The sequence below is a fragment of the Salpingoeca rosetta genome, assembly GCF_000188695.1.
Source record: "Salpingoeca rosetta unplaced genomic scaffold supercont1.1, whole genome shotgun sequence".
Taxonomy (NCBI): domain Eukaryota; class Choanoflagellata; order Craspedida; family Salpingoecidae; genus Salpingoeca; species Salpingoeca rosetta.
In genome coordinates this window covers 291,214-312,520 of record NW_004457740.1, presented here as the reverse complement: position 1 = coordinate 312,520, position 21,307 = coordinate 291,214, and the positions used below count along the sequence as shown (strand labels likewise).

Below are 21,307 nucleotides of genomic sequence, written 5' to 3'. Positions count from 1 at the left end.
TACAGCTTGTGTGATGGCGGGGTAACATGAACAACACGCAAAACACATGAAATAACAACACACAAAACAATACTTGCATGCAACTAAGGCTCGTGCTACTCCTTAACAGAACGCCCGGTGCAAACACCAGCACAACATTGAAATGGCGCTGCAAACGTACACTTGCAGCACCTAAAACCTGCAATCGGGAAACACCAGGAGCACATGGGCATTGGTTCAACAACCTCGAATGAAAAACTTCGCAACTAAAGGGAGGACACGCCCTCCCCAGGCTCTGCTCCATGTTCTAGGAGTATTTCCCTAGCTTCTGCAAACGATGGGCGATCCTGCGGATGTGTTGCCATGCAGCGCTCCGCTAGCGCCCGATACCAACCGTCAACAACTGCAGAGTCGTCGTGGGTGGGGTGGCGCGTTGTTGGTTTCGCAGCATGAGGGTTGAAGAACAGTGTCTCGTTGGCGAATCAAAGCAATCAATCGGCACGACAAGAAGGTTGACGAGAAACTCATGCACAAGAACTCGCTATCACTTGCGCAATACGCATGTGTGCACAAACACGCAAGTACACACAAACACGTAGGTACGCAGGGATATGCATTTGCGTGGAATCACCTTTAACCCCCCCCCCCACACACACACACTCACTCACACATACACATCTCATGCTCACACATGCACACATCACATATACATACACAAATACAACACATAGACACATAGACACGCACAGGCACACATACAACACACACACACACATACATACACACACACACACACAACACAAACCTACCAGAACACGCTGGGCTGTCGTTGAAGCTGAGGGTCTTTCCTGCCGCAAGAAGTTGACACAAGACATCACGGTACCTCCCCGGCAGAGAATGCCCAGTTCTCCTCTTCTCCTGGGCCACCAAATCTGGCTGCTGCTCGGCCGCAAGCTCCCACATGAGCACGCCAAAGCTGAACACGTCTGCCTTGTTCGAGTAGCCCTCGCCAAGTGCCACCTCGGGCGCCATGTACGCGGGCGTTCCTGCGGCCCCGAGCTTGTTCTCTTCCTCCTGTGTCGTCAGGTGGTGGATTGTGCCAAAGTCGGTGATCTTCGCCCGCAAATACGACGACACCAGCACATTGCCACTCTTCAGATCCCTGTGGTAAGGATAACACGCAGTTTAGCACACCCAAGCATCAGGTCGCGAACATGTGTGTTCCCGTGTCGGCATACGTACAAGCGAAACCTAGCACATGACACAAGGGGAGGGGGGGCACACAAGCACTCGCACATTCACCCACGGCACCCTGCTTCACCAAGATCCTCGTAGCATAAAGCTTTCTCCATTGCACAAGTAGCGAAAACAAACACAAGGTCGCCAAGTCGGGCTCCTCCCCCTTGACTTCCGCCAACACACAGGCACACACACACAGACACAGGCACACAGACACACAGACACAGACACAGGCACACAGACACACAGACACAGACACACACACACACGCACACATGCATGTACACACGTACCTGTGAAAGTGGTCGTTCTCGTGGATGTACTGCATACCGCGGCTGATGTCCAGGGCAATACGCTTCTTCAGAGCCCAAACAGTGGCGGGCACGGCGACATGCTCATCAACATGTGCCGTTAACGTGACTGTGTGCGCCTGCTCAGTGTTCAGCTTTGGCACTGCACTGCGACGTCGGCGCCAAGTGCCTCGCCGCTCAGGCTCTGGGGCAAGCAGGGGGACACGAAGGCTCGTTGTTGTGGACATGAGGTCGCCGCCATCGCCACCACCACCACCACTACCAGCACCACCATCATCGTCATTTGCTGTCCTGCTGAGGGACATCTCCATGCCTTCCTGGCCCAGATTGTCCATGCCAATGGCAACGTCATCAAAGGCAAGCTCGCGCCTGAGATTTGTGAGCAGCGCTGCAAGCGTCTTTGTGCGGTTTGGGCCGCGTGCAACCCGCTCATCCACCGTGCCAAGCAGGTGGTCCAGGGAGCCGTGCGCGACAAACTCAAGCACGAGGAACGGGCACCCGTCGGGGGTCGTGCCGGCGCCAAAGAAGAGAACAATGTTTTCGCACTGCTTGCCGACCTCGCGCAGAAACTCCGCCTCCTTCTCAAACTCCTCGATGGTGTCCTCGTTGAGCTCCTTGAGGGCCTGGTGCAGGATCTTGACAGCCACCGTCTGCTCGCCGTACTTGGCGCGCTTGACCATGCCGTACGTGCCCTTCTCGACGACACCCTCAAAGTACAGGTGGTTGTAGGGGATGTGCCAGCTGGCCTTGAGCTTTGCCAGCTTCTCTTCGTTGGCGCGGATGATGCGCTTGTCCTTGGCGCGGGCGCGGTACTGCCAAACGAACACGGCAGACCCAATTGCCAACACCAGCCCGATGGACACACTGAGCGACGTGATGAGGATGATTTTGCTCCTGTCACTCACACAGCGCCCACCTTTGCTGACGAATTCGTTGGCGCAAGTGCAGCGGAAGTTGAAGGAAAGCTGCGTCTGCAGCTGCTCTGGGTCGTCGCGCGGGCGCACGTGCACGTGGTCAAAGGAGGGCCGGCACACAACCGGTGTGTTCTGCATGGTGACCACGGGCGCGTCGGGCCGGTTTGGCGTGTCAAAGCGGTCCTGGCCAAGGAACTGCTGTGAAGACAAGACGATGGGCCGGTTGGTCACGGCCTGCATCTGCAGCAGGCGGTCCATCCAAGGGTTGTCGCTGAAGTCGACCACTTCGCCGTTGAGGACGCACCGCTGGAAGAGCTCGGGCCCCTGCGCCTTGAGGAGCGGGTTGTCCACGCTGCGGTAGAAGAGGATGCGTGATCCCCACCCATTGCAAAGAGGGGCGATGGACTCCACGCGCGTGAAGGAGAGGTCAATGGCTTCGGCGCGGGGCAAGAGCAGCTGCGTCAGGGACGTGCACCGCATGAGCACCAGCTGTTCCAGCGCGTTTCGGATACGAAGGGTCTTCAAGTGCGCATTTTTTGGCATGAACACGGACCGGAACGTCTTCTGCGGGCACAAGTCAATGTGGACGTAGCCTGTGTTGGTGAGGGCAAACTCCTCCACATCGTCGTTCAGGATTTTGCACAGGGATTGGGTGCTGATGATGTTGTCGGTCATGCCTGGCCAGCCCGCCGCAAACCGCACCAGGTTGAGGTTCAGCCGCGTGAGCCGCTGCGGAATGGTGGCGGGCAGCTCCACCCCGGTGATGTCGAGGGCGCGCAGGTTCTTGGCGATGTCGTCCTCGGTGTGGTGCCTGTCATCCAGCGGGTCCAGGGGTCGAGCCTTTGAGTGTTCGAAGGAAGGGTCCGCGGCAAACTCGAGCGTGCTCAGCTTGGGAAGGTGGAGCAGAGGCACAAGGTCGACGTCTCGGATTCGGTGCCCGTTTGAGAGCAGGATGCGCAGGTTCTTCAAGGGCGAGAAATCTGGGAGCTCCATCAAGGGGTTGTTGTGCAGGCGCAGCTCCTCAAGGGAGGGAAGCGGCACGTGGCTGAAGGCGGTGAGCGAGTTGAAGGTGAGAATGAGCGTGTGGAGGTTCTGGCACGCGGCCAGGAGGCGGTCGTGGATCCGGTCAAGGAAGTTGCGGCCGAGATCGAGGTACTGCAGCTGGGACAACGAGGCAAAGATGCGGGGATGGAGGTCGTTGAGGTTGTTGTCATGAAGCGAGAGGGTGGTGAGGTTTCGCATACCAGTGAAGGCAAGCTCGTGCACGGACGCGATGTCGTTGCTGGTGAGGTAGAGCTCGGACAGGCTCACGAGGCGATTAAAGACGCCGCGCTGTATTGTGACAAGCCTGTTGTTGGTGAAGCTGAGGCTGGCCAGGCGGGTGAGGGGCGCCAGCAAGGAGCCGTCAATGGCGGTGATGCGGCCTTGAAACAGAAATAGCTCCTTCAGCATGGTGGTCGCGGTGAAGAGCCCCGGCGGCAGGGCTTCCAGTTGCGTGTTGGTGATGTGCAAGACCTCGAGGCGGGTCTGGTGCTTGAAGACGCCGGCAGGCAGGGCCTCGATTGGGTTGTTGTCGAGGAACAGGTGGGTGACGGAGGTGACGGTGCTGAAGGCGTCTGGATCGAGGGTGATGATGCCGTTGTGTTTGAGGTTGATGGAGGTGATGTTGTCCAGGCCAGCAAAGCTGTGGGAGGTGAGGGTGGTGAGGCGATTGTCCTGGAGGTTGAGGCGCTTCAGTTTGGGGTTTCCTTGGAAGGCGTCGGTGTCGATGCGGCGGACCTGGTTGCGGTTCCAGTACAGCGTCTCCAGGTTGGGCAGGCTGGAGATTGTGCGGTTGGTGAGGATGGAGAGGCCGTTGCCGCTCACGTCGAAGGTTTTGATTGAGGGCCCGCGGATGAACACGTTGGTGTCGTTGTCTGCTTTGGTGGCGCGGAGCTCCGGCAGGTCGCTTCCGCTGAGGTCGACGGTGGTGATGGCGGACAGCGGGTTGAGGGTGGAAAGCACGAACATGCGGCTTTCCAAGCCATGGATGCCAATGGTGTCCACGAAGGGAAACTTGAAGGTGAGCACGAGCTCAATGTCCTCGGAGAGCATGCTGCCGGTGATGGTGAGGTTCTTTGGCTGAACCAGGTCAAACAGCGATTGCAAGAACTCTCTTCGGTTTTCGCTGGGCGGTGGCAGGGGCCGCTTCCCGGCCTCAATGTTCAGGACCAGCTCTGGGTTTTCGCGCGCGAAGGTGCAGTCGATGCGAAAGGCGGGGGAGATCTGGCAGATGACAGGCCGCTGCAGGACATCCGAGCCGGGGACGGTGGATGTTGTTGAAATGGTTGGTGCGGTGGTGGGCTGTGTCGCCGTGGTAGGTGGTGTTGCCTCACGTCGGACTCTGCTCAGTTGTGGCGGCTGTTGTGGCTGTCGGTGGAGCTGGTGTTGTAGTTGTTGCTGTGCGAAGTGGTCTTGTGCCAGTGTTGCCGGCTGCGCCGCGTATATGTGTGGATGCGGTGGTTGCTGTGGTGGGCGGTGTTGAGGCGGATGCTCATCCGGTGGAGAACGCGGGATGTGGCTTGCTCGACGTGGCTGCCGTGTCATCATCGTCGGTGCCGGGGTTGAAGGTGCTTCAGGGTCCCGTTTGTTGTCCTCGCGTAAGTGCTCAGGTGTAATGCGTGCGTGCTCTGTGTGGCTGTGTGCAGCGGGCGCCGTGTGTGGTCGCGCAGGCCCTGTGCGAGGCTGTGTTGCCGGGTTGGGGCCGGCGGTGTGTATCCTGTGCCAGGTGCAAAACAGCTCAATGAAAGACTCGAGTGTGCGTGCGTGGTCGCTGTGTTGTTGCCTGAGGGAGGCCGGTGATGGTGGCAGCGTGCTGTTCTTGCTGTTGGAGGGCACTGGGCCTGGGCGGCGCTCTGGTCTCTGTTCAGGATCAGTGTTTGTTGTAGCGCTGTTGCGGTACCATTCTTCGCCAATGGTGGTCATGGCGAGCAAGGATGCGCGAGCTTGTTCACAGGCCCGTGCGTGGGCTGTGCAGCCTGCACCGAGCCAAAACGTGGCCGGGTCATGCTCTTCCTTCTGCTGCACGATGTTGTCGAAGCGACTTGCTCCAGTTGCACCTGAAGTGCTCTTCTTGTTTGGGGTTGGACTGCTGCACACGCTGCTCTGGTCATGAGTGACAGTGTTCTTGTTCTTGGTGTTGTGCTCTTCATGTGTCAGCGCAGAGGCGGAACTTTGGGCGGGCACAAGGAGGAGGATAGCGATCGCCGTGACACAGGCAACAATGAGGCGTGTCCTTGGGCCGCAACTAGGACGAGCACGCAGAGAACCTTGGGGCCGAGTGCCATCCACTGCTTTGAAATGGGTACATGTGGCATCGCTGTGTTGAGCGTGCTGCTGAGCGTGCTGCTGAGCGTGCTGCTGAGCGTGGTGCTGAGCGTGGTGCTGAGCGTGCCGTTTTGCGCACCCAGCACGCCCTCCAGCCCCAGCCTGCACGGCCAGCATTGTCTTGTGGTTGTTGTGAACACGAGTGTTTGAGTTTGAGTGAATGAAGGGAGGGAGGAAGGAAGGGAGCAAGGGAGAGGAAGGAAGGAAGCAAGGGAGGGGAAGGAGCTAAGGAGGGAGGGAGGGGTGGAAGGATAGCTCGGTCTTGGGTGTGCTCTTGCTTGTGGTTTGTGTGGTGGGATTTTGAGCTTGCAGGCAGCGCGGGCGAATGAAAACGACAGGATGAAACGTAGCCAGGGAGAGAGGGCAAGATGGAAATTTGGCGTGTATCGTTCCCCAATCGCCACAACCCACGTGTGTTTGTGCGAAGAGGACAAGCAAGACGAACCAGGAAGCACCACACACATCACCCACACAGCATCGCACACCAGCCAACGCAGACATGGGAAGAAAGCGAAGCGCCAAGACGCGCCAGCGCGAGGCTGAGCGTCGCAAGCAGTTGCAGCAGCACGGCGTGAAGGTGCTAGGCATGGGGATGAAGAAGAAATCCGGTGCAAACAGGAAGAACAAGAACGCGCGGGCGTTGCTGGATGAACAAGTGCTTGCAGGACACAACCCGTTTGCCACCAAGCGCAACTCCGGCAAATCTATCAAGCTCCGCCAGAAGACCTTGCTTCACGACTACAAATCCCGCTCCAAATCAACGCGCTTTGCAGATCGCCGCCTTGGCGAGAACGATTCTGTACGTGCACATATCGTGCATGTGTGTGAATGTGTGCATGTGCGTGTGTGTGCACGCGTGTGTGGGTGTGCACGCGTGCATGTGTATGCGCGTGCATGTGTGTGCATGTGTATATGTGTGGGTGTGCACGCGTGTATGTGTGTGCATGTGTACATGTGTGGGTGTGCACGCGTGCATGTGTATGCGTGTGTATGCGTGTGTATGTGCATATGCATGTGTGTCTTCAGCGCCCTGTCTCTGCCTGTGGGCATGCACTTGGTTGCGCGTTGTTATAGCCATGCACTCGTTTTGCTGCTGGTTGTTGCCGCTGTGGCTTCCATTCCCGCCTGTTATTCGCTCATGCATGCCCCCACCTTACTACATGTTGTTTGCTCTCACACAGGACCTTGCGGTGGAAGATCGTGCCCTACTTCGCGTGGCCAAAGAGCGCGCAAAGTCCTTCAAAGGCAACTCCAAATACAACATCGACTTGGAAGGCGATGAAGAAGGCTTCGAAGAACGCGTAGGTTCCTGCATGTTCTGTCTCCATGCTCACACGTGTTTGTTGTTGCTCTGTCTGTGTGTGTGTGTGTTTGTGAAGCCACCTCCGCTGGCATCACACACACACACTCACACGTGTTTCACGCAATCACACACGCATACACACACTCACGCTCACACACACACACACACACGCGCGCACTCATTCACTCAAACTCATGCACACGTTCCACGCAATCACGCACGCATACACACACTCACTCTCACACACACGCACTAATTCACACACACACACACACCCGCGCACTCATTCACTCACACCCAACACACACACACACACCCAACACACACACACCCAACACACACACACACACACACACACACACACACACACACACACACACAGGAGGAGCTGCTGCCGTCAGACGACGACGAGATGTTTCAGGAGCAGGAGGAGGCGCTGACGACGGAGCAGATTGCGGACATGGCGCGGTTTGGCGGCATGACCAGGCGGCGCGGCGCCGAGGACCGCGTGCGGATGCTGGAGGAAGAGATGGCGAAGAAGCAGCATGAGATGAACGACCCGCTGCAAGAGCTCAAGGACCTGGACGCAGAGTACGGTGAGATGGAGCAGGAGGTGGTGCGCGCCGCCAACGCCGCCGTCAAGGCCGGCCGGGTGCCCGAGGAGCGGCAGACGTCGGACTTTGATCAGCTCGTGCTGCAGCTGCAGATGGAGCCCAGAAACGAGGCCAGCAACCACATTAAGACACAAGAGGTCAGCGACAGCGCAACACGTGTGTGTGTGTGTTCGTGTTCGTGCTTTTTGTTCGTGTGTGTGTGTGTGTGTTTTTGTTCGGGTTCATGTTCGTGCTATGTTTGTGTTCTGTTATTGTTTTCGTTTGTGTGTGTATGTGTGTGTTTGTGTGTGTTCGTGTGTCTGCTTGCATGATCGTGCACCGTCGTTGCTCGCATCCTGTTCTTGCTCGTGCGCTAGTTTTGCGTTGCTCATGCTGTTGTCTCTTGTTTGCGTGTGATTGCAGGAACGCGACAAGGAATATCAGAAGAAGCTGGAGCGTCTCGAGAAAGAGCGAATCAGGCGGTTCGTGCATTTGCGTGCACACACCTTGATGTGCTGCATACACGTATGCTGTGTCGTTGATGCACATCCAACTCCACCAGGTCGCTTGGGGCACACTGCACTGTCGATGCTCATCCCTCTCATGCCACACCATATTTTGCATTCGCAATATCGCACTGCAGAATGGCGGATGATGGTACGGGCGCCGATGACGACGACGCAGGCATCCTCGATGTGCCTGCACACCACCGCAAGGCATCAAAGAAGGCAAAGACCAAGGGCGGCGACACAAAGGAGCTGAAAGTGCTGTCACCAGAAGCAGAGCTTGCTGATCTGCCGCTCCCTGAGCTGTTGAAGAAGCATCTCCTCGCCATCCCCACGGGCGCAGGCAAAACAGACACCCTCACGGTAGGTTGGCTGCACATTTGCGACTTGGTTGCTCTGCGAGTGTGGCGAAAAGGCGGGACGATGTGTGACTGTAATAGCATGTTTCATGTGCTGCTTTCAATTGTCGCTTCTCCTCCACCATTTGTGTTGCCGACGCTTGACCTCACTGCCCTTGTGCTCTGCGCCCGTGTGCTCGCACCCGAACGCGCCCTGAATCAACAGCGCCGGTACAACCTGCTGTGGACGGCTATCGAGAAATATGTGAGCGCCACGAAAGCAAGCGACTTGGCGCCCATCAACAGAGCAATCAGGTTTGGCGCTGTGGTGCTGGCTCTCAACTAGGCACCTGCTTCTGTTGCGGTATTTGCTCGAGCGCCTTTCCTGCCTACACATGCCCGCTTGCGTATGTGTATGACCTTGATTATTGCGCCTTCCCCCTATCGCCACCACTCACCCTCCCTCTTGTCATTCATCTCTGTACTTTTGCTCGCCTTGACCGACTGGGATGCAGAACCCTGTTTGAGATGACACAGAGCATTCCGCGACCGGCCGCTCACTGGTGTCGTGCGTGGTGCCAATCGCTCCACCAACAGCTCGCAGCCAAGACAAACCCAAACTACCCGCGCCTCAGCCACCTCATCGTCCTCCAGGTGTGGCGGGGTTGTTGTGCTCGTTTGTTTGTTGTGTTTGTTTGTTATGTTTGTTTGTTATGTTTGTTTGTTGTGTTTGTGTGTATTGTGTGTTTGTTTGTTGTGTTTGTTTGTTTGTTGTGTGTATTGTGTTTGTTGTGTTTGTTGTGGTGTGTTTTGCAGGTGTTTGTTTGTTTGTTGTGTGTATTGTGTGTATTGTGTTTGTTGTGTTTGTTTTGCAGGTGTTTGTGGTGTGGGTTGTCAGTGTGTTGTCGCATGTGTGTTTCGTATGTACGTGTGTGTTTGTGTATTGCGCATTGGTTGCGCTCCGTGCTGCGTTGTTGCTTTGCAACTTTGTCACTCATGGTCGTGTCTCCCCGCCCTTCTCTTCTGTTCTTGTGCCCGTCTTTGACATTGCCAATCCCCTGCTCCTGCGTTTTGTTTCTCTGCACGATCCCCCACTGCCTGTTGCAGCTGTTCCCGATTCTGTTCCCGTCAACGGACTTCCGCCACCCCGTGATGACGCCAGCATTCCTCATCATGTCCTGCCTCCTCACGTCTTGCAACGTCGCCTCCCTCAGAAACATCGCCGCAGGTGCGCGCTGCTGCCGTTTGCGAACGCGTGCTTGGTTTGTTGTGGCTGGTTGTGACTGTTGGCGGTGGTGGTGGTGGTGACGCGTGGCTACTGCTGTTGCTGCTCGTTCCGTATCCTGTGCCGTGACGTGCCGGCCTGAGGTGCATCGTATTCTGCGGGGTGTCGCAAGCGGTTTCAGTGGCGTGTGTGCGCTGGGATGCGCTCTCGCTTTCGTGTCTGGTGTTGTTGTTTTATGAGCATCTCCTTGTTGTTGTCCTTCAGGGCTTCACATCACCACGTGCTACTTGGAGGCCATACGTGAAGCGAAACGCTTCGTCCCTGAAGCCGTCACATTCCTCACCAGCACCCTCCTCCTCACTAGCAGCAAGGTACGCGGCCGTTTTTCGTGCAGCAACGAGTAACGAAACGCGCATTTGCTTATGTTTCTGCCGCATCTCCTGCTGTTGCGGCGCTATCATGTGTTCTCATAGAAGATGGTGTGTGTGTGTGCATGTGAACGTGTGCAGTATTCGCGGGTTGAGTGCCTGCCGCCATTCCAAAAGCTGTCAGCGTCAAAGAAGGCCATGCTTGCATGCAAGTCTCCGCCTACGACAGACAGCACACCGTAAGTGAGCTGTGTGTGTGTGTGTGAATGGGGCTCCTTTCATGGGCGGTGTTTGAGCAATCTCATGTGGTGCTCATCGTTGGGCTTGTCACCATTTGCTGCATGTGTTGGTGAGCAGGAAGCTGTCGCTGCGGCTGCTGCAAGTTGGTGCAAAGGAGATGGAGGAAAGCGAGGAAGAGATCAAGCAGCAGCTCATCTACACGGCGCTGCGCCTCCTCTCCACCGCCTTCTCCATCTACTCCAGCTACACAGGTGCGCGCGCACGTGTGTGTGTATTGTGTGTATGAATATGCGCGTAACTGCGTGAGTGCGCGAGTGTGTGTATGTGAGCTTGAGTGAGTGCGTGTGTCTTTTCTGTTGCTGATGTGGACGAGCCTTCCATTCACATGTGCTGCTCTGCGCACCTTGCCGATCGCTTTGCCTTCCAGCTGTGTTTGATGGCTGCAAGCACGTGCTGCCTTGCCTGCGGGACATTGCGTCCTCCAATAACCATCCGCGAACCACTCGCAACCTGAGCACACGCCTCGCCGACAAGATTGAGCAGCAGACGACCGACACGCGCCACCACCTGCAGTTGCAGGCGCACCGGCCCGTGCCGCTGCCAGAACTCGTCCCCGAGTTCAACGAGGTCTTCATCGACCGCAAAGGACGCAAGATCTCTGGCGAGGAGCGCGACATTGGTGCGGCTTACGTGTACTTGTGTGTGTGTGTGTGTGTGTGTGTGTGTGTGTGTGTGTGTGTGTGTGTGTGTGTGTGTGTGTGTGTGTGTGTCGTCGTGTGTGTGTGTCTGTGTGCGCGTGTCTGCGTTTTGCGTTTCTTGTGTGTCTGTGTGTCTGTGTGGGTCCGTGCGACCGCGTGTACTCGTCTGTGCGACCGCGTGTACTCGTGTGTGCGACCGCGTGTACTCGTGTGTGTGTGTGTGCGTGTGTCTTTCTGCTTGGTCTGTGCTGTGCACTGCTTAAACACGTCTGCAACTCACGCACCACCCGCATCCACCTCACGCGCAACCATGCACAATACAACCCAACCCAAACAGCGCGGCTGCAACACCAGTACAAGAAGGAGCGCAAGGGCGCCATCAAGGAGCTGCGCAAAGACACCAAATTCCTCGCCCGCGTTCGCCTGGAGGAGCAAAAGGAGAGAGACGCAGAGAGGTATCGTGGTTGCGTCATGTTTATGTGTGTGGCGTTGCTATTGTGGTTGTATGATTGTGCGTGCATGCATGCGTGCGTGCGTGCGTTCTACCAGTGGTTGTGGTTGTGGGCATGCATGGGCGCGTGCACGCGTCACCTTGCAAACGGCTGCTCACCAATTGTATCACGTTTGGCACATGCGCACAGGTGGGCCAAGGTCAAAGAGGTGGAGGCTCTCATGGCAGAGAGCAGACACGAGGAGAAGATGCTCAAGCGCCCACGCCGCAGGTAGCTCTACACGTTGTCGCCATCGGTGTGCATGTCAAGTTCCACGCGTGCACATGTGTGTGTGCGTATGTGTGTGTGTGCGTATGTGTGTGTGCGTGTGCTTCTGTGTGCGTGAGCCTCTGTGTGTGTGTGTGTGCGTCTCCTACACAGTGGTGGCATTCGTATGTTTGCTGTTGTCTATTCTGAATGAAAGAAGCCGACATCTAGAGAGTCAAGCATGCGAGGAGAACGGGAATGACACTTAATCAGGGGACGTAATTATTAATCATCGAAAAGGGGGGGGGGGGCGAGGCGCGTCGAATTGAAGTGTATCTTCTCTTCCCCGAATCCCCCCCCCCCTTCTAGTGAGTGACACACACACACACAGACACACACACACACACACACACACACACACACACACACACACACACACACACACACACACACACACACACACACACACACAGCGCACAATCATCATCGTCGTTGTTGTCGTCAGTCAAGAAAACTGCTTTAGCTTAGCCAACACCCCAGCTCGTTGGCGTGTCACGCGGACGTTGGTGGTGTGGATGCAGCCACGGCATTGGAGAGGGCAGGGGAGTGTGCGGGCAGTGGGGACGTTTGGTGTGCAGACGAGGCCGGGTGGTGTGGTGGCGGCGGCGGTGATGGTGGCGTGTCGTCAGCAGACCGATTTGCCATCTTGCTCAAAAACACGCCAAACCCAACCTAATTGTGTGTATGTATGAGTGAGTGTAGGAAAGAGAGAGACAGAGAGACAGAGAGACAGAGAGAGTGTGTGCGTGTGCCTGTGTGCGTGCGTGTCTGTGTGTCTGTGTGTGCGTGTGTGTATGTGTGTGTGCGTGTCTGTGTGTGCGTGTCTGTGTGTCGAGCACAATCTTCTCGGCCCTCGCGCCGCCTTCCCTTCATCTGACCTGGACGACGTTGACGAAGAGGAGGCGGTATTTTGGCGGAACATACATGAAGTTCACGCAGAGTGCCGGCACCCAACACAGGGCCGCGCCTTGTGTCACAGAAGCATGTCGTTCGGTGTGTGTGTGCGTGTGTGTGTGTGTGTGTGTGTGTGTGTGTGTGTGTGTGTGTGTGTGTGTGTGTGTGTGTGTGCGTGTTTGTGAGCAAGCGTGTGCATGCAACCACTTGTTCACTTGGCTTGTGCGAGCACCACTCTGTGCATACACACACACGCGCGCGCGCACGCACCAATGATCGTTTCGAGGTGGTCTCGTTTTGTCTTCTCCCATGCATCGGTGTGGTTCATGCCAGACATCCGTGCGCTGACGTAGAGCGTGACGCCCAAGAACAGCGGCATGTTCAGCGTCTGTCAAGGGGATTGGTGCTTGTGAGACCGGAGAACTCAAAGCAGCAAAGGGAAGGAGTGCACACGCCATGTCTTGCAGTAGAACACGCACACATGCACATACGCACTATCGTACACATACACATACACACTGGTATGCATCCACACCCACCTGCACATACACACATACATGCACTCGACGTGTATGCCAACACCCACATACGCGTGTACACGCCGATTTGTACCTGATCTGTGACGACCTTCTTAAACGCGAGACGAAACCCTGGCCCGATGCCGTAGAGCTTGTCCAAGAAGCCATACCACATGTGAATGTATGGAGCGTGCACCACGGCGTACCTGGAAGCACATATGTGTGCGAGACATACGTGAATGACAGATGAGCCAATCCAATCCTCCTCCCCATGCACAACCTTTCACGTCAAGGAAGAGAAACAAAGGTCCTTCACCATGACGCGTTGATACCATGATGAGAGCCGGACTGCGCGTGCTTCGTCCAGCCACTTGCCCTGCCGCAATTCCTGCTCCTTGGCGTCCAGCACGGAGAACTCATAGCGTTGCCTGGTGTGTGTGTGTGTGTGTGTGTGTGTGTGTGTGTGTGTGTGTGTGTGTGTGTGTGTGTGTGTGTGTGTGTGTGTGTGATGAGACGATGGGGTGAGATAAAGGGGTGTGGAAGTGGGACGCTTGCCAAAGCGTGCACAGGCGCATGTGCACGCACACGCACCTGATGACGTCTGCGGTTGTGTAGATGGTGAAGGCTGTGCAGCCTTTTGTGATGAACGGTCTCTTCTCCAGCGCATGCGAGTACATGCTCCACGCCCGTGCCCTGCACACAAACGCACAACATCAAACCCCACATGAGCTTGACGTGCTGCTAACAAAGGCCCACACGCGTGCACAGACGAACACATTCTGTTGGAGACAGACACGTACAACCGCAGGAGACGCACACGCAAGACAGAGCACAGGGAGGCACACACGAGCGGACACACAGGCAGGTGCATTTGCGTTTGAGCTCTCACAAGCGGCGCGTGATGGGTGACAACAAGCTCGCCATAATCACGTGACCCGCCGTTCGTTCAGTGGTGGCATTTGAGGATTTATGGCCAAGGAGGACTTGCAAGGCAAAACAAGGGGAAAACAACCCACACAACACAACACAACAACACAACACACATGGTTAGGCCTGGGAGGAAGCAGCTTCTTTGCCTTCTTCTTTGCCTTCTTCTTTGCCTTCTTCGCCCTCCTCGTCTTCTTCATCTCCGGCTTCCTGCATCACAGCGGCACGGCGGTCCCTGTGCAAACAGCAGCAGAAGGAAGAAGCAGCAGAAGAAGCAGAAGGCGTCAGTGCTGGGCAATGAAAACGCGACAGTCTCTTTGAGCAGTAGTCAAGACAAAGGCAAGCAAACAGCACACACACACACACACACACACAGAGCACACACACACACACACACACACACACACACACACACACACACACAGCATACATGCACACACAGCACACACACACACAACATACATGCACACAGACAGACACACAGACGGCACTGACTGGAGCTTCTGTGCGAGGTCTGGGTGCTGCACTTCGCCGGAAGTGACGACCTTGATCCCCTCCAGAAGGACGAGCGCCTGCTCGCACTCGCGCTGGGACATGGTGGCGACGCGGCGGCCGAGCGGATCTGCCACCTCCTTGCCAAACAGCTTCACCTCAGCCACCCTGATCGTGTGTGCACGTTGCGTAAAACGATGAGACATCAACAACGCACAGTGCGTACAAGTCGGTGTGTGTGTGTGTGTGCACGCGCGCTCAAGTGTAAGCTCGAAGAAATGTGCATGGACAAGGTGGGAGGTCACAAGAACATGCACACTCTCTTCGCACCACATGGGCAGCTGGGCCGGGGCCATCTTGAAGACGTGCTGGGCAACCATGAAGATCTGCAGCACAAACCCGCAGCCAACCTGTACACGCAGCACATGGTGAGGTGGGATGGGAGCCAACGAAAAGGCCGTGACTTTCGCACGCGCATCAACAATGGGCAGCACACAGAACAACAGAGCTCTTGAACACGCATGGGCGCAATCAACGAGAGGCACGCGTACGCGCATGTATGCGAACAGACATCACAGACAGACAGGGGGAGAGAGAGAGAGAGAGAGAGAGAGAGAGAGAGAGAGAGAGAGAGAGAGAGAGAGAGAGAGAGAGAGAGAGAGAGAGAGAGAGAGAGAGAGAGAGAGAGAGAGAGAGAGAGAGAGAGAGAGAGAGAGAGAGAGAGAGAGAGAGAGAGAGAGAGAGACAATGACAGAGACAGAGAGAGGGAACGCGTGCAGGGCGAAGACGACGACAAAAACATGCTCTGCTCACGTGGTAGTAGAAGTCGTCGAGATACGGGTTCTCCGTCTCCGCCTGTGCAGAGTCGTGTGCAGCGGCAGTTCATGTTGCAGCCAGCCACATGTCAGCGGTCACACACAGCATTACGACAACATGATAAACAGGTACAGCGAGAGCGAGAGAACAAGAGACAAACAGACAGACAGACAGACAGACAGACAGACAGACAGACAGACAGACAGACAGACAGCGAGCGAAAGAGACAGAGACACACAGAAACAGAGACAGAGACAGAGACAAGCAAAGGGGAGGGGAGAAGCAACCTGACCTGCTTCATCTGGACGTTGTAGAGCCATGTGCGCTCCGAGGGGCGCATGAGGTTCGAGTACACCTGCCGCCGGTCAATCTTCTGCTCAGACGCAGCCTGTGGGCGTGTGTGTGTGTACGTGTGCGCGCATGCGTGAGAGAGCGATCGTGTTGGAGAGCGGAGGTGAGTTGGCAGTGAGCAGTGTGCTGGCGCGCAGCTTGTGTTCGTGGGGCAGACCAACAGTCAGCGGAGGAAAAAGACACGTAGGACGGGAACAGATGCAGGCGATTGCATGTCACGCAACACGCAACACAACGCATCACAGCCCACAGCAATGTTGCAACGCACGAGGTGCTGCTCCTTGAGCTGGCGGTGCAGGCGGAGATATCCGCGCACAAATCGCGCCTCCGCAAGCACAGGTTTCCTTGCACCACACGCAAACACACACACACACACACACACACACACACACACACACACACACGTGACGCAGCAGAGTGAGGAGGCGCGGCACACGCAAAACCACATGTCGTTTGTGTGTGTGTGTGTGTGTGTGTGTGTGTGTGTATGTGTGTGTGTGTGTGCGTTTGGCTGGTACATCTCCTCATCCGCCTCAACACTCCTGGTGTCAACATCATGGACCGTACCGAAGGGAGACGAAGAACTCGAGCTCCTGCGTGAGCTGAAGATACTCCAGCTGCATCTTGCGCATCTGCAGTGCAGGCACACACGGAGTGAATTGTCGACAGCACAATCCACGCAACCCACACGCGCACAGGCAAACAAAACAAGTTTTAGGATGACGTGCGGACCTCTCTGCGGGCGGCCGGGTTCGACGCAACCTCCCTCAGCTTCTCCTGGACACACACACACACACGCACGCACGCACAATGCACACAACATCATTGTGGTGGAAGACAAGACGTAAGCTTGTTAACCTCAAAAGTCAACGCTCGCATCAACCGAGGAGCACGTGAGTGATAGCAGCAGCAAAAACCTACATCGCCAACCCGCCCTCGCTCACCCCTCAACCCGAATGTGCACATCCCATCCTTCCAGACTCTTTATGCCACCACAGGCCGATGACACACCTTGTACTGGTCTGTGGCCTTGTTTGCCTGGGAGGAGAGCTGGCGCATGCGTGCGGTGATGGTGTCCATCATGCGCTTGACAGCGAGCTCGCGAAGAACAAAGAGGCGCAGGCGCGAATCTTCATCCAGACACGCAGCAACGTACTCGTACAGGTGTTTCTGTCAACACATTTGCGGTTCGGGAGCGGGGGGGGGGGGCGTGGTGGATGCACGGTGGTTGTGGTTGCTTGCGTGGTGAGTAGACTGCTCATAATCAACACCACAATGTGCATAGTCACGTGACAACAAACAAACACAAGACACACATGTATGCACACACACGTGCGCGCACACCCTGGCGAGATGCTGCGCTGCCTCCAGCTGCTTGAAGTCGAAGAACGCACGACGGAACGCCTGCGATCACACACACACATGGAAAAAGTGTATGAGTACAGATGCACGTCGAGACACACACACACACACACGTACACACAGAGCATTGACATCGCACTTGTGCAGACAGCTGGCAATCGCACCTGGTGCTCGTGGTAGTGGGCGCGTTCAAATCTGTCCAGCATCTCGCGCGGCTGACACACACACACATATGATACAGGTGAGCTTGGCGGAGGACCCTGTGCGTGCGTGTGTGTGTGTGTGTTTGTGTGTGTGACTGTGTCTCGTGTGATCGTGCCCATGTGAGTGCATATGCGTGAGTGCATATGCGTGGGTGCGCGCATACCACGTTGCCGGCAGCGCGTGCAGCCTCGTGTTTGCGGCGGATCTTGTTGCGCTCGTACTCGTGCATAGCGCACTTGGCGTGGATGGCCAGCATGATGCTTGTCAGCTGCAGCAGGCGAGGCGACAGCGCGGTGAGTGACAAGTGACACGTGACGCATCACACAACCACATAACCACAAAACACATACAATCAACCATGAACATAAAGCCAGCAGCGGCGGTGAGCGTGAGTGCGCATGTGCATTGCCAAACCATCGGCAGAGCTAACAGACAGCATCAGGAGCGTCGATGACAGAGGTGCCAAACCTTTTCCATGTATTTGCTCATGAGGTCCGTCTCGCGCTTGATGTCCTCGTCGCGCAAATGAAACCCCTGATCACACACGGGCGGCGGCGGTGATGATGATGGCAACAGGCATACAAGCATGGTGAGGGGTGATGACACGCACGCGAGTGTTCACAAATATGTAAGCGGAGTAGGAACACCAAAAAACTACGTGCGGAGCTACACGAACAAACAAACAAAAAACAAAACAAAACAAACAAGCAAACCAGCCAGTCAATGAACCCGCCCCGCCCCCTCCCAACTCAATCAACCCCACATGCCCCGCTCACCTTGAATCCCACTGGCAGGAAGTCTGGTGGCGGTGCGCGCTCGTCCTCGGGCACCTCCGTCATTTCCCGCGATTTCGGAACAGCCAGGGACGGGCCCTTCTTTGCCTCTGCCTCCTTCACTGTTGCCGTTGCTGCTGCCGCTGCCTCGCCTTTCTTGGCCTCTGCCTTCTTCGCACTGGGCTCCGCGGGCTTGGGCTCGGGCGCAGCAGAGACGCCGGCTTGCCTGGGGCGCGTTGGGAGCGACAAACAAGTGGTCAGGAGATTGAAAAGTAGGCTGCACTGACACACGCTGTTGTCATGGTTGAACTGCAGTACAGACACAGGGGGGAGGGAGAGAGAGAGAGAGAGAGACAGAGAGAGAGACAGAGAGAGAGAGAGAGAGAAGACAAAGAGAAGGAGAGACATGCGTACATGCACACACACACACATACACACAAACAAATACATAAAAGCACCCAAACACGACATGCTGCGCACATCATCTGTTGCTCAAGCTCTTCGATGCTCATGGGGACGGCCTCCTCCTTCTGCTGCAGTTGCGGCACTGGGCCCCCGACTTGCAGCGACTGCAACAGCGCAGACGGTGCTGCTGCGGGCGCTGCCGCCTGGGCGTTCTGTTGCTGTGGTTGTTGCTGTTGCTGCTGTTGTTGTGGCATGGCCTGCTGTTGAGCGTACAGCTGTGCAGCTGGAGCGCCCCAGACATCTGCGGTCGTTTCCGGCTCCTCCTGGGCACCCACATCGGACCACAGCTTCTGGTACTCACGGGCAAACTCTGCATTGAAATCCTCCTGCGGATGTGTGAGTGTGTGTGGTTATGTGAGAGAGTGAATGTGTGTGTGTGTGTGTGTGTGTGCATGCGTGTGTGCGCATGTGTATGAGTGCGCAGACTCACGCTATTATTCATGAGTGCTGCAAAAGCGAGAAGTTGCATGTGTTCACAAAAGAAGCGTGTGGCTGAGGTCGCGCACAAACATGTATTCCCTGACTGACCTCTTCCTGTGCGCTGAGGCTCCAAAGGCTGCCACCTAACAAGACAAGCCCACCCCCACAGAGTCATGAGAACAACCAGCAACGTCAAGCAGGAAAAGCGAGGCAACATGCCATCAAATGCAGGAGTCGACAAGCAGACGCAGCGAAACATAAACGGTGGCCTCATAACGTGTGTGACACGAAGCGAGCGTACCGCCAAGGAGGCTGTCACCAGCATCCTTGAAGTCCAGCATGGCGTCCAGATTCACATGCGATGGCACCATCTGTCTCAAGCAACAAAACACAAGCAATGGCAGCAGGATGATGAGCAAGCAACAAGCGGTGCAGCATGCATCCTCGGCACTGACACCCAACACCAACCAGCATCACTGCAACCACAGAAGCCCACCACCCTACACTTGTCACTTCACGTCGCACAAAGTCCACGATATTACGCACATCGCCTTCATCGTCATCCATAAACGAGAGCATGTCGCTCATCATGCCAGACATGTCCATCTCCGCAGCAGCATGCTGCTGCCCACGTCGATCAGACATGGGTGGTGGCTGGCTGGTGTTGGCTCGGTCTGCTGGGATGAGACGAGGAAAAGCAGCGAGCGGTTGGTTGTTGGAAGAAGTGGACAGAAATTCTTACGCGACAGCACAAAACCCCGTTGTATTGACGGTGGAAGACTTTCAAGGCACAACAACTGTGGTCTGCTGACATGAAGACTCGCTCAGTGTCGCATCATCACTTCTGTTCGACATGTTTACCTTTTCAACCTCACACACCCACACACGCATGTACACGGGCACACACGCATGCACACCCACACACGCATGCACACGGGCACACATGCACACGGGCACACAGGCACACACATGCATGCGGCCAGCACTGCTATGTATTGTGTGGTGTTCCAGGGACGTGCGGGAAGGGAACACCGCGTCTGGGTCAAACTTGGCCTTGCGTTCTTCATGACGGGCGATGTAGAAGCAAGCAAGCTCGTCGTCATCATGATTGCGTTGGCAAGACCGTGTGTGTTTTGTTGTTCCATTCTGTTTCACACATGACGTATCCCATTGTTTCCTATCCAAACCAACACCATTGACCTCAGCAGAACACGGCACACAAGTGCCAACAAGGTGCACAAAGCATGTTCTGCGCCTATACGCGCGGAGCACTCCTATCATTCGTCTTGGCCTTTCTCAGCGACTTGCCCTACGTGCGAGTGATTGTGTGTGTGTGTGTGTGTGTGTGTGTGTGTGTGTGTGTGTGTGTGTGTGTGTGTGTGTGAGTGTGGGTGATTGGCCGCAAGTGGTGCAGTTTTCAGCGCATGCAACAAACAAGACGTCATGGAAGCTCGCGGCGCACATGCAACAGTTAGGAGGCGGCGTACCTGACGAATGGACGACAACAAGGCACCCCGACCTTCCGAACTCGCAGGACGCTGCTGCTTCTGTACTTGCTGTTGCTGTGGCCGCTGTTGTGGCTGTGGCTGTTGTGCTTGCTGTTGTTGTGGTTGTTGCTGTTGTGGTGGGCGGGATGGGGTGGCCTGCTGTGTTGACGCCGTGGACGCCGCTGGGGCACTACGCAGAAGCAGGATGGGCGAGGACATGTGCAGAGTGAATGGGTGCGAGCCGTAATCACAGTCAACATGGCATGGGGTATGACAGGCAGCGATGTGTTGTTGCATTGACTCACGCTTTGCGCGGTGTTGCTGTGACAGATGAGGTGGAGAAAGAGGTCTCCCTGCTCACGCGCCGCTTTCGTGGCCGCGGCCTGCACACACGAACAAGTACAGGGTGATTAAATACACGAACCTGTGTGTGCGTGTATCTGTGTGTGTGTGTGTATCTGTGTGTGTGCGTGTATCTGTGTGTGTGTGTGTGTGCGTGTATCTGTGTGTGTGTGTGTGTGTGTGTGTGTGTGTGTGTGTGTGTGTTTACGTGAACCCTTTTTTTTAGATTATTGAGGAATCCGGAAACATATAAAAAGATTAATAAAAAGACTCGGAGGCGGGGCGCCCCGATATCTTATTATAATGTGCGTTTATAATTATCCATCCTTTTTTATCCCCTAATTTGATTGGGGGTGTGGGGGTGGAATGCAGTTTATTTTACACCTTCATTCATACTGTCGTATCGTACTTGTGATTT

General features: G+C 55.9%; 5 protein-coding genes across 5 annotated transcripts in view; 1 reads left to right on the top strand and 4 right to left on the bottom strand.

Moving 5' to 3' along the window:
• Positions 1–95: 95 nt before the first annotated feature.
• PTSG_00070 (TKL protein kinase) lies at positions 96–5,966 on the bottom strand. Its single transcript, XM_004998569.1, has 3 exons — positions 1,512–5,966; positions 789–1,141; positions 96–382 (listed from the first exon to the last, which is right to left on the bottom strand). Exons 1-3 carry the CDS (start codon positions 5,924–5,926, stop codon positions 246–248), a joined length of 4,905 nt encoding a protein of 1,634 aa, XP_004998626.1. The 5' UTR covers positions 5,927–5,966; the 3' UTR covers positions 96–245.
• A 342-nt stretch (positions 5,967–6,308) lies between these two features.
• On the top strand, positions 6,309–12,003 carry PTSG_00069 (uncharacterized protein; the record flags this gene model as incomplete). Its single annotated transcript, XM_004998568.1, has 14 exons — positions 6,309–6,608; positions 6,991–7,110; positions 7,495–7,863; positions 8,129–8,187; positions 8,349–8,574; positions 8,776–8,864; positions 9,065–9,203; positions 9,657–9,777; positions 10,039–10,145; positions 10,284–10,381; positions 10,500–10,633; positions 10,810–11,061; positions 11,418–11,535; positions 11,722–12,003. 14 exons carry the CDS (start codon positions 6,309–6,311, stop codon positions 11,804–11,806), a joined length of 2,217 nt encoding a protein of 738 aa, XP_004998625.1. The 3' UTR covers positions 11,807–12,003.
• Positions 12,004–12,226: 223 nt separating this feature from the next.
• PTSG_00068 (uncharacterized protein) lies at positions 12,227–14,207 on the bottom strand. Its single transcript, XM_004998567.1, has 7 exons — positions 14,140–14,207; positions 13,842–13,943; positions 13,583–13,678; positions 13,345–13,456; positions 13,003–13,120; positions 12,717–12,805; positions 12,227–12,510 (listed from the first exon to the last, which is right to left on the bottom strand). The coding sequence occupies exons 1-7, from the start codon at positions 14,172–14,174 to the stop codon at positions 12,331–12,333; spliced, it is 732 nt and encodes a 243-aa protein (XP_004998624.1). The 5' UTR covers positions 14,175–14,207; the 3' UTR covers positions 12,227–12,330.
• Positions 14,208–14,297: 90 nt separating this feature from the next.
• Positions 14,298–19,778, bottom strand: PTSG_00067 (uncharacterized protein; the record flags this gene model as incomplete). The annotated part of the gene is made up of 18 exons (XM_004998566.1): positions 19,607–19,778; positions 19,362–19,431; positions 19,169–19,203; positions 18,656–18,966; positions 18,179–18,401; positions 17,871–17,936; positions 17,566–17,670; positions 17,363–17,413; positions 17,181–17,240; positions 16,848–17,006; positions 16,569–16,613; positions 16,404–16,468; positions 16,105–16,180; positions 15,778–15,873; positions 15,483–15,524; positions 15,000–15,079; positions 14,673–14,837; positions 14,298–14,412 (listed from the first exon to the last, which is right to left on the bottom strand). Exons 1-18 carry the CDS (start codon positions 19,703–19,705, stop codon positions 14,298–14,300), a joined length of 1,863 nt encoding a protein of 620 aa, XP_004998623.1. The 5' UTR covers positions 19,706–19,778.
• Positions 19,779–20,188: 410 nt separating this feature from the next.
• PTSG_00066 (uncharacterized protein) overlaps positions 20,189–21,307 on the bottom strand; it is a 4,291-nt gene continuing 3,172 nt past the window's right edge. The window contains exons 9-11 of the mRNA XM_004998565.1: positions 20,853–20,930; positions 20,548–20,737; positions 20,189–20,369 (exon numbers count right to left, since the gene is read on the bottom strand). Coding sequence (XP_004998622.1) covers positions 20,316–20,369; positions 20,548–20,737; positions 20,853–20,930 — 322 coding nt within the window. The 3' untranslated portion in view covers positions 20,189–20,315. The remainder of the gene's footprint in view (positions 20,370–20,547; positions 20,738–20,852; positions 20,931–21,307) is intronic.

Bases quoted from the DNA above. Each gene is read 5' to 3' on its own strand.
- PTSG_00068 (XM_004998567.1), bottom strand. From the start codon at position 14,174: ATGGCGAGCTTGTTGTCACCCATCACGCGCCGCTT. The intron at 13,944-14,139 runs GTGAGAGCTCAA...GTTTGTGTGCAG, and splicing joins TCACCCATCACGCGCCGCTT to GGCACGGGCGTGGAGCATGT. The intron at 12,806-13,002 runs GTGCGTGCGCGC...CTGTGACACAAG, and splicing joins CCACCTCGAAACGATCATTG to GCGCGGCCCTGTGTTGGGTG.
- PTSG_00070 (XM_004998569.1), bottom strand. From the start codon at position 5,926: ATGCTGGCCGTGCAGGCTGGGGCTGGAGGGCGTGCTGGGTGCGCAAAA. The intron at 1,142-1,511 runs GTACGTGTGTAC...TCCTTACCACAG, and splicing joins GAGAACGACCACTTTCACAG to GGATCTGAAGAGTGGCAATG. The intron at 383-788 runs GTAGGTTTGTGT...ACGACTCTGCAG, and splicing joins CGACAGCCCAGCGTGTTCTG to TTGTTGACGGTTGGTATCGG.